Genomic DNA, 12,223 nt, shown 5'->3' with positions numbered 1-12,223 from the left:
TGAGCTTCTCTGAGCTTTGATTTCCTCATCTGTACACTGCAGCTGAAATCCTGCTGTCCTTCCAATGCCTGGTGCACTTAACGACTCCGATAACATCTTGAATGAATGAGAATTATGCTCATCTCAGATAGGACCTCTGAAGAGTGTCTCCTGGGCAAAGCCAGTTAGTTCACTCCCTTTTGCTCCCTCAGTTTTATTGACTTGAGAAATGTTTGCACTGCCTTTAAAAAAAAAAATCATTTTATTTATTTTTTTACAAAAGAACCAATGTCAATCCATAGATTCTTGGGAGTCAGAGATGCTTATGGTCCCCCATTACAAAAGGCTTCACCCCCACATATATACACACCCCACCTTGGCTTCCAGGAAGGCGCCCCCTCCCCTGGGCCTGCCTCCTGCCTCCTTCTGTCCTGGGTTTGACTATATACACATCTCTCTCGTTTACTGAAATGTGAAGTCCTTGAGGGCAGAGATACTCATCCTGTGCCCTCGTGCCTGGCACAGAGGCGAGCCTTACTAAATATCTGTGAGACAAATGAATGCATACATATGTTTGGCCAAGGTGGCACCTGAAACGAGGTTAATTTATTTCACAAAAGCTGGCCTGGCAAAATTATAAGTTTACCTTGTTCTGCCCTCAGCTGGCTGTAAACTAATCATTTTTAATTGTTCAAATCATGACACATTTGACAAGTTTGATCTATTTAGCGACAATATAAGAGGAGAAAGAAAATGGAAAATATCCTGAATACCTGTTAGGTATTAGAATTTTGACCATATAATCCATCCGTCTTCTCTGTGAAGTAGATATTGTCATCCACATTGTATAGTTGATAAAACTGAGGCTGAAGAGCTTAAATAGCTCATAGAGTGAGCGAATGGTAGAGCGATGGTTGAAGCTAGGTCTGACTCACTACTGTCATGACGGTGTGGTGATCTTGGACAGAGAGAGGACTTTCCGCTGGCGCACCGGAGCACCAAGTGGTGCAGGGACAAAGAGAACAAACACCTCCCGCCCTTGCTTTCCGGTGCTGAAGTCACCAGAGGCCTCTCGAGCCCTTCTTTACCTTTCCTTTAACCAGCCCCAAAGAGTCACAGCCCGCTAAACTAGCTTGGGAAGATAGGGTGGCTGGAAACCAGAGACAAATGGCCCCACTCCGCTCCCACCTATACAAAAAGAGTCGGATTATTAGTTTCCAAGAATTAGCAGCTTTTGCTTTGCACTGCTTGGTCTTCCCGATCTTTTCTCTTTTGGAGAAAAGCTGCTAGGATATCACTGAAAACAACAAAGCACCTTATTGTCATCCTTACCTTTGGGAAAGAAGACAGTTTGAGACTGTGAATGAAAATTATAAATCTATATCAGTGTTTCTCTCATCTATATCAGCTATTTCTCTAAAGTATGAAAACCCAAAAGTTAGGCTGTGCCTCCAAGTCCCCTGACATATATACCTCATATTAAATTTTATTGGAATATGAACTTGATCACTTTATTGTCATGACTACAGGACAACCTGTCCTCCAAACTGCTGACAACATGGCTTTGAAACAAATAGATGAGACACAACTCTTACCTTCAAGACAGAGCAAGCAGTATTATGTTTATTACATGTCCTATTGTTGCTTATAATCTTACACATGTATCTGTAACTTTTATTCCTATTTTCTTTTAAAAACGGGACTTGAGGTGAATGACTGACTGTCTTAGAACTCTACTCTCTGAAAACTAGGAGGGGGGAAACAAAGTTTGAGTCAAATTTTCTGCAGTTCAACCAGCCAATATTGGTGAGTCCAGATGAGAAGCAATTAATGTTTCTCCTGTCTGGGAGCAGCTGTCTCTCTCTCCAGTTTCATTTACTTTGAGGGTCATGACTGACCCTCAGAGTGGGGAGGGTTAGTCATAATTCCAAATATTTTCCTCAAAAAAAAAAAAAAAAAGAGTTCTTTTCCTTCCAAAGAAGACTTTAAGGTTTTGTCGAAGTGCATGATTCTTTGATTTGAAGAAAATACAGCTCAAAATAATTGGGATGACACAATGAATTGAAATGTATGAATTTGCATTTCAACTTATTCATCTTTTCTATCATTTTTATTGTGCTTTCCATAAAGTTGGGGATAATCGAAAACTCTTAACTGTTACCCTTAATTTTTTGTATCTGTTTAATAACTGGTTTTGGTGGAACTTTAAATATTATAAAATAAAAACAACATTTACAAGTAAGGCTAATAGTAGTCTAGCCTAACTCAAAGAAATGTCTCCCACACAACCACAGGCACCCACTGCATCTTCTTATGCCCTTAATATACCTTCTTTTTCCATTTGAAAAGCAACTAGAATGCAACAGTGTCTTAGAAAACCCAACACAGATAATGTAGCTACCCTGATGATCTAAAGTCCATAGTCTACCTTCAGGAAATCAGAAAGGAATTGATATGCAGCTATAAACTAACGGCACAATTTTTGTGCTCTTGTCCTCTGAGCATAAGTAAAACTGAGGATTTCTATCCAATCAGTTTCTAGAATCTTAAAACAGGTTGTTGAATTGAGGTAGACTGTGCACAGGTGGTTCCTCACTAGGGGTCTCGACTTTGAGCTGGCAGGCCTGCTGAAAAGTCCTGCACTGCCTTTATGATTAAATATCGGGAAATGTTCCACCTGCTCCCTGACTCCCTGGGCTACTGGGAAAACCTTGAGACCCTAGGTTTGGGATGGTCTCAGAAAGCCACTTGGCGTGCACCCTGGTTCCAAGCAAAACCACCCTTCAGGAGAGTCAAGGCTTCTTTCTCCAACAGAGATGCCAAGTTGACTTTGCTGTGACTCCCTCATGACCACCACCATAATCCACCATCCACGTGATAGTGTCTGGATCTGTAAATATTCAGGCATATATCGCCTTCTTTGGGAGGAGATATACTTGTCTCCTTTGGGACACAAGTCCCAAATTCCTTAAGAGGCGAGAGCATCTTCTCCTGAATTACATGTGAGAGTGATATTCACATGAGACTCACTTTGTGTTTGCATTAGTAAAGACATAGAAAACTATGAAAAATAAATAATTTTGAGTTTTAATAAACTCTGTGAACTGGTAATACTGATTAGACATTATCCTGTTATACCATTTCTGAATTCTTAAATTGCCTTTTCAAGACTTTCTCGGAAAGGTAGCAGGCTCCCTCTAGTGGGAATTGAACATTGTCATTGCATTATTTCCCCCAGAGCCGTATGTAATTCCTTGTGTGAAGGAAAAGGGGCCTCTTCTGTCTGACTCTGACAGTTTGGTTCCATAACATTTATTTTTCTCTTTTAATTTTAGCAAAGAAGATAATATTGTCAGGGATGTTTATAGGTTAGTCATGAGTTCAGAGTCATTTTGATGAAGTGAACTGCTCCTATTTAAGCAAAGAGGAGTGAAGTTACCAGTCTTTGCTTACATTAACTTGTTAGAAAATACAAATATATGTTTATATGTGCATACTTAAAAACTTATAAATGCTATTTACATAATTGTTATGCCTTTTTCTTTGACAGTTTAGTAGTTTAATAAATTAATCTCTTGCCCTCACACTGTAACTTAGCTTAAGTGACTTTGCTTTAAGACTACTCATTTGAAAGCCTACTTTGAACTTTGAGTTCCTATTAATTTTACAAAATATAAGCCATACTCATTTTGACTCTTCTTTATGAGGAAAAAAAAAAATCCCATGCCTTTTTTTAGGCAGTTAGCTTTCTGTCCAATATCATTTATAATTGAAGTTAAAACTGTATCTTTATAGAATTTAATAACTTAGATAAAATGTTAATACTGAATCATCAAGAAAAATTACAATTGTACTCAGCAAGGAACTAAATAGCACATTACAGATATAGGTTTTAGCTTTATAATTGGTAAAGAAAAAAAATTTAAAAATTAATGAAATTTAGCATTGAGAATAGTATATAACCTCACATGGTAAAAAGCCAATTGCTAATTTCAGGAAGAATGGTTTTGCCACAGAATCCTTCAGTTTTAAAACCTATGTTATATATTTCACCTCTCCCATTTGTATACATCTTCTATGAAAGTGTGGGTAACTTAATTGCTTTTTGGTAACTATTGATAAAGTCAGTCTATACTGAAGACAGGGTAGTCTCTTTACTACTTTTTTTCTTTTTTTTCCTGATTCTTACAGCAAATGATGTGCTTGAGTTTGGAACACTGATCAGTACCTCCAATACCTACGACGGGTCTGGTGTAGTGACTGTGGAGACTGACCACCCCCTCCTCTGGACCATGGCCATCCAGACCTAACCCGCTGACGGTGTCCACGGGGTGCCTCTACCTCACCTCGTCTACCAACAGTTGCTTGTGCCACAAGAACTCTCACCTGGGTTTGCAGGAATCTAAACCTCTTTATGGGAAGTCCACTAATGTTAAAGATGTCATGTTTACGTAATCCAGGTAACATGATGAAAGATAGATTTCACCTTTACAGTAATTGGAAAATTATGTGTTAAGAAAGCAAATAAGCTCTATTACATTCAGCTGGAAAGCTAATAGGGCTCATTCCATTGTAAAATTCAGTACTGACTATTCTTATTATCCTGGAAAGTGTTTTTTATTTGGAGCAGGGAAAACCCTGTTGAGGTTCCTCTTGAAGTCTAGCACATCTTTGAATGTCTAACAACAAGGGCTACCTCTGACTAGCTTTGAATATTAGATTCATCTATATATTTCCTCTTACTGGAAAAACAATCCTTCCAGATTGAGATGTTGGAACTCTACATTTCACTCTGGCCTTATTTCTGTCTTTGGTATTATCTTTTAAAAATAAATTAAGAATCACTGACCTAATCGTTATCTTTGAAAACAGGTAGTTATATAAACTGTAGGTAAAAAGAAAAATGATAAGATAAATGATAATTCACAAAGCTCTACCAGAATGTTAAACCCCGAACTCAAAAATAAATATAATAAGCTTTAGTAGGGTGACAGTTCTCATCATCATTATAACCAGGACTAAAACAGTGCGGAGGAAACTTAAACATAAAATTTAAATTGTTTCTGACTTACTTCAGAATGAACAAATAGTGGTTCATAGACCACAAGTGTATTCAGATTACCAAAAAATGAGTTTGTCCATGAGGATAAATGAATGTCACATATCATGCAGCCTAGGTCTGAAGCCCGTTTTCTCATCCCAGGCTGCCATTCCCCTAAGTAAACTAGAAGGAGCTGGACTGATGGTGTCTGAGCTCCTTCCCACTCCCGAATTCCAAACACGGGCACGTGGCAGTCGTAAGGCAGATAAAACAATCGAATACTGACTTCGGCAGCCTAAACAAGCTGGTACATCAAACTGCATTCCTCTCTCTTTCACAGTGAGACTCGTCTGTCTTCTCCGCTCCCCTTTCTGTACCACCACTGCCGTACAAACCATGATTTAAGGAGCGCCTCCCACACATTTGATACACACACATCCCTGACTTGCTGTCAGGGAAGGGAGCAGCAACTGTTTTCTGTTGGTGCTGCAGTGCTGCCCAGCTCCGGCTGTCCGAGAACAGAAGCGGGGTGGCTGAAGTGACCGTGGCATTCTCCGCATTTTTATTACTTTCTACTTCACTAGAAGCTGGGGCTCAGCTGTGTTTCCCTCTTAAGTTTCTGAAGACTAGCTTACATATATTCATTATTAGAAATATACTCATATCATGTAAAAGAAATACATCCACCATTTAAAAATTTTACTACCAAAGCATGCATATCCTATTTGCTCTGAAAACTGTACCAATGTTAATCAATGGCTACTTACCAAAAAAGAATATGGTTTACTAAAGCTTAGCCAACATTGAGGAAGGAAAAAATTTTAAAAATAAAGCTTTTTTTTTCCTGGGGAAAAAAATGCTGATTGCATCTATACTGAACATGTGCAGACTTTATTCCTTTTCATTATCCCCTAAACAATATAGTATTACAAATAGTTACACAGCATTTACACTGTATTGGGTTTTATAAGTAATCTAGAGATGATTTAAAGTATACAAGAGGGTGTGCATAGTTTAAATACTGACACCATGTCATTTTATATCAGGGACTTGAGCGTCCCATCCATGGATTTTTGGCATCTACAAGGGGAGGGCAATTCCTCAAACCAATCTTCTGTGCATACCCAGGGGCAGTTGTATTTTACCCCTTCCCATTTTTAAAAAACTACCCAAGTCTCACTTTATGCACTTCTTCATTGTATCATTTAAGTGTCCATTAATTATTGTTTTTATAACATTGTGAGTGTGCAGGTGCGGGACTCCCAGTTGTAGCCAGGGACCTACCTAAGCCTCCTAGGCCATCCCTCTTCTCTCCTGTTGAAACCTCCCACCTGTAGCCTTAAAAGAGAAACTACAAGTTAGACCATGCCGGCAAAGTAATCTGTGACCCTTGACCCTTTTGGCTTCAATCTGTTTCTTCACTCCATGGGTCAGATTTATAGCTTATATAAATCTAGTAACTGTCAGCCCCAAATAGCCTCTGGCTACCTAAATCACTGATTAGTGAAAGCATGCTGTAATCACCCTTCTGTTCAGGCAGGAGGAAAAACTTGAAAATGGCTGCAGCTACTGAAATCCTGGCTGGAGTCACGGTGACTGTGAGCCGTGGTAAGTGTGTGTGCAGTCTGAGGCCCTGGGGCTGGAGGGGCGTGGGGCTGGCAGAGCCATACATTGTCACTCCTTTTTCTCGCCGGGTGAGAACTCGGTCCATTCACTAGTTGCAGGGAGGCTCTAGGAGCAAAGAGGAGGCAGATGCGGCCCAGGCCTTCAGAAAGGTAATGCCCCGCATCTGCGCCAGGCTTCTGTGTGCATGGAACGCATTCTGCACCGTGCTTCCGAGTGTGGTGTGGACCTTGCTTACCGCTTCTGTTCACACTCTTTCTAAAGCTTTACTTGAACTACTGAAATAAACAGCACATGGATTTGGCCTGATTAGGACTGATGATGTCTGTCAAGTCCATTAGCAGTTAGAAACTATTCTCTCCTCTGAGGCTCTGTGATTATACAAGAGGTATGGTCTGAGGGGTGACTTTCAAACTCTATTTACCACAACCCACTAGAAATACATCTTACCCTGTGCCCGAGTCCACGGACACACATACAGATATATGCAGTGTTCTCTGATACTTTCATTCTAAATTGAACAACATCCAGAAATACATTCTCGATTTATTTTTTAAAAATACCTACAGGAAGAACAAAATGCAGGAAAGTACTTTAAAAAAATTTTGTATGTGTATAAAGTGTATAAGTGATCTGCACTGAGCATAGATTTCTTTAATAAATTTGGGGAAATAGGTGTATAATTATGAAAATCTTCACCATCAAAGGATTAAGATAGTCTATCATTAAATCATTTTAATAATGTGTTTTGAAATGTAAATTATTTAAGTGAATTATTAAAAACTGGCATATTGAGCAAGATTTCAACCTGGTTGCCTCATATCTTAATCAAGTTGACTCTCACACACATTTTTCTTTGTCTCTGTTTCACAGCCTTTATCATTTTCTAATAGTGTTTTTTTTTTTTTTTTATATGTGTGTTAAGAGGAAAAACCTACCAGTGGCCCCAGGCTGAATGTGGTCCTATTTGAAAATAAAAAAACTCAAAACTCCATTAGGAAATGGCGGGGGGGTACTTCACTATTTAAATTGCTTCTAGAACATTCTATTCAGAATAAAATAAATGATCCTTATGCCTGTGGAGATTAAAATTGAAGCTGCAAGTTCAGGCCATTCCCAGGGAGTCAGTATGTACAGACTGGAAAATTCCCAGCATCGGCAGCCCAAGTCCACCTTGCTTGCCCACAGATTTTACTTATCAATCATCATTTTCTTTTCTGATGAGCCCCAACCAGAGCCTCAGAATCCATCTCAAAACAGTTCTCTAGACAGCCGTGATCAATTATTCTCCCCTTCATGGGCATCCCTGGAGGCGCAAAGCTAATGTCTGATTTTACCACTGTACGCAGACGGCTCTGGTTACAGTCGGGAAAGAGGGCCTGCCAACATTGCTCTTCTTCACAGTAATGGGTGAGGAAACAGATCCAAGGACTTGTTTCCTGTGTAATTAATTCTATCACTAAAAGCAAGAACTTTGTACACAGCAAAATAAAAACTAATTCCATCCCTGCCGATAACTGGAAAATAGGGCCCTGAGATCCCCCGTAACTTGAGAAGTAAGAAATTTCTCACAATAGACCCATAGGTGGTCCCTGAGAATCAAAACATCTAAGGTTGATAATACTGAGTTAGTCCCATAGTCAAAAGAACTGACAAAAGGTTACAAATCACACCTTAACATTTATTTCTTTTAAACATACTTTGAACATACTAAAGACTACTGAATATTTAATAGCCCACTTTATTTTTGAACAGTAAACATGGGAAATGATAAGTATAAAATTATACAAGAATTGAGCAGAATTCCATCTGAATGGCAGAATTAACTTTGTGTTAAGTTGTTTGACATTGTGAATCCTCTGGCCGAATATGAACCCCTTTTGGGCTCAGATTTGGTCGCTCTTGGCATCTGCTATGTCCCCTGCTCCTTGAATAGGGCCTTCTCTGCAGCCGGCGTGCAGTAAATATTTGTGTAGTTAACACCTGTGCGTGCACTGACTTCCCCGCTCATACCCGTGCTAACAGAATACACTGCATGGCTTCCCTGGTCCCTGACAACTATTGTTCTTTTCCTTTCTTGGCCCCTAACTATCCCAGCTTTAAAGGAGATAACAGAGAGTCACTGACTGATAATGGTTTGACTTACGATGTTTTGAATCCTCACTGGTATGGGTTCAAAACATAGCACTCTGGGACCAGTCGAAAGTGAAATGTTAATGGAAGTTCTTCTGACAAACAAAAACTGACATGCCACTTTCACACTTTCCACAGAATCAGTCATTCAGGAAAAGAAAAAGAAAGGAAATACATGTAATACCATATTAGGAACATTGAAAGTGGACATATATGCAAATTGTATTTTTCAAAGATGTGTTTGGGATATGAAAACTGTGTAGAAAAATAAGCTTAAAAATGGTTTATGTAAAATAAAAGATTTTTTGACTTTATAATAGTGTAAAAGCTATACACATTCAATAGAAACCAAACTTTGAATTCTGACTTTTGATTCAAAATTCTTTATAACTTTATTATAAAATAGACTTTGTGTTGCATGATTGCGTCCAATCGTCGGCTACTGTAAGTGTTCTGAGCACATTTAAGACAGGGAAGCTAAGCTGTTATGTTCAATAGGTTAGATGTATTAAGTGCATTTTCAACTTTTTATGTTTTCAACTTAACAATGGGTTTATCAGGATGGGACCTCATTATAAGTCAAGAAGTCTCTGTTTGCTAAAATTGCCCTTGAACATGTCCCTCAGTCCTACAGTGCTAAAGATAAATGTTCTAATTCTACATTAGATAGATCTGGTTAGATTCTCATTGGATCACATATCTGAAGAAGAAAGTAATGTCCAAAAGGCCAAGGCCAAGCTTAAAAGGCATCATCCAAGGCAAAAAATATTCCGTTAGTAACAAAGGGAAGTGGAAAGGCCAAGGAATTTCAAGTTATTCAAAATAAATAGATAAGGGAAAGTGAGAGCCTGGAGTGATGACAAAGGACTGGAACACTGATGGGGTTAGGATCGAGGTCAAAGTTAATGTGAAGAGTGGGGGTTGGGGGGGTGTTTGTTTATTTATTTATTTATTTTACAGTTTGGCTGGGGCCAGGTTCAAACCCACCACCCTCGGCATATGGAGCTGGCACCCTACCCACTGAGCCACAGGCATCACCCTGTTTTGGGTTTTTTTTTTTTTTCCGAGACACAGTCTCACTACATTGCCCTTGGTGGAGCGCTGTGGCATCGCAGCTCACAGCAACCTCTTGGGCTTAAGCAATTCTCTTGCCTCAGCCTCCCAAGTAGCTGGGAATACAGGCCTCCGCCACAACACCCGGCTATTTTTGTTGTTGTTGTTGTTGTAGTTTTTATGTTTGGCAGGCCCAGGCTGGATTCGAACCTGCCAGCTCCACTGGGACCCTAGCCACTGAGCTATAGGTGCTGAGCTGAAGAGTGGGTTTAATTAGCCTGACCTAACAGGAAAAATGGAAGAATAAGAGGTTAATAAAAAATTTTCAGAGTTAGAAATCTTATAGCTGGAGAAGTTCCAGACTTAAAGATTTAAGGCCTGACCATAGCTGAGACTAGTTGAAGTATTCCACAAAAAGTACATGTTATTTTCAAACACAGTAGAGCCTCCATACTGACCATCTCCCTACATTGACCACCTCTGTAAGCTGACCTAATTTTCTTAGACCAGACATGCACCACATGTACGTATCAGTACAGTAGGCCTAGTTCCTTGTGTTGACGACCTCCATGTGTCAGTAAGCTTATTAGAGCCTTGGGTGGTCAACTTACAGAGAGGTTCTACTCTACTTTGTACCATGGCATTCAATTCTGATGTTTTGGTGGATTTGTGTTTAAATCTACTTGTTGCACGAATTAAACTTTTAACATGCATATGAAATTAGCCTGAGGACTCTAAAACCATAAAAAAGGAAATGGTATGTTGTCACCAACTGAACTATGCACACTAAACCTTATTATTTGTGATTTTGATTCAATGTTCCCCACCAAATAAATGAATGTTACTGTTACCTGACTTTTGGCTACATTAAGGCTACAAAAGAATTAGTTTGTTACCCTAAAAAACATCTTACTCAAATCACTTTATATCACTTTTATTAATGCAAATACTCAGCAAATATCTGTAGAATGCATGAAAAAGCTTTCTGTGTAATATTACGACACTCTGCTCACCTCCTCCTTGTAGAAATTCACATGCTTTGTTGCACCATAGCTTGATGAATAACCCCAACAATTTTAGTATCATAAGCAATGAAACTTTAAAATTAATGAGGCTTTCAATACTGTAGCTATGGGATCAAATATATGAAGGACATAGAGTAAGGGATTTCTTGAAATAAAATAAAATTTTTACTGTTTGTACTATAGAAAAATACTTAGGCACCCATCAATTCTCCACTGTGTCAACTTCATTAATTTAAGAAATACCATTCACTGTCCTGTTAGTTCCTTATTCATGAAAAGGACTTGGGCCCCCGTGTTCCATACACTCTGCTCCTTCATTTGCACTCCTTAAAATTCAGGGAAGCCTGCATGAATAATGAGATGAAGAGATATGATGCAGCAAGTTGTTGGGATAGCTTTTAGTGAGTGAATTTATTATGCATATTTTAAAGTTGACCTTTTAATCCAAGTTTTTATTCAATTCAATTGGAAGGAACTGAGCAACATGCTCACTTTGAATATTTGTATGCCAGTGGCATTGAACAATGAGTTACATGAGGAAAAAGTCACAGATTAAATCACAAAGAAGCCAATATATTCTTTTTAAGGCTAAAGGGAGATCAGCAATAGAGATTTTTTTAAGGAAGAAAGTTTTACACAAGAAAATTTTGCTCTAAATTTTAAAAAGTGGCTATGCAAATTATTTTTATAATTTCTTCTCTAGTTTGGATATTGCTAGTAATTGTGTATCTGTATAAATACATTAACGATGTTAGTCACATTGATGCCCTTGTTCTTCACTCCTGTTTTTAGGAATGAATAACTTTTCACAAGTTGCTCTAAGGCTTAACCTTTCTCTTGGGTACATGTGTAATTTATAAGAGCTGAAGCTTCACAGAACTAGAATCAAGTAAATAAGGTCAGAGTTAAAGGTGAGAGGATAAATGGATTGATGACAAAGAATTATAGGAGTTACCGAAGCCCCAAGTTACTGAAGTTTCCAATTATTCACATTCTAGTCTCCATAAAAAATTGCACATACCAGGACCTTTTCATATACTTTGTAGGAGGCACATTTCATCTTGATGTAAAAAAAAGGCGCTGTAATAATGTTGCCACCCAGGAACCACAGAATTATAACTTTCCTACCTAGACTCATTCCTATTAGACATTGCAAACTCCCAGCAAATGCTCCGGGGGGGATCTGTCCCCTAAATTACCTTTCAAAGTTCTGTGTTGAGTAACACCCTTGGAAATCCAAGATTTTATAGCCATATGAAGTCTGATGTGTATACTTCCATCTAGAATTGTGCTGCTCAACTAAAATCATCACAAGCAATCTTAACTTTATATTTCTTGCAAATGTATTCTGTTGGGCTTGTTGAAAATG

At 38.7% G+C, this 12,223-nt stretch overlaps 1 protein-coding gene across 6 annotated transcripts in view; it reads left to right on the top strand.

Moving 5' to 3' along the window:
- Positions 1-10,646, top strand: part of TPK1 (thiamin pyrophosphokinase 1) — a 363,462-nt gene extending 352,816 nt beyond the window's left edge. For all 6 annotated transcript variants that reach the window (XM_053609655.1, XM_053609651.1, XM_053609652.1 and 3 more), the window contains one exon: positions 4,171-10,646. In XM_053609655.1, the coding sequence (XP_053465630.1) occupies positions 4,171-4,289 (119 nt within the window). In that variant the 3' untranslated portion in view covers positions 4,290-10,646. The remainder of the gene's footprint in view (positions 1-4,170) is intronic.
- Positions 10,647-12,223: the final 1,577 nt, after the last annotated feature.

The sequence above is a fragment of the Nycticebus coucang genome, chromosome 11, assembly GCF_027406575.1.
Source record: "Nycticebus coucang isolate mNycCou1 chromosome 11, mNycCou1.pri, whole genome shotgun sequence".
NCBI classification, from domain to species: Eukaryota; Metazoa; Chordata; class Mammalia; order Primates; family Lorisidae; genus Nycticebus; species Nycticebus coucang.
Note: the sequence above shows the minus strand (reverse complement) of the source record. Positions and strands in the feature narration are given on the sequence as shown.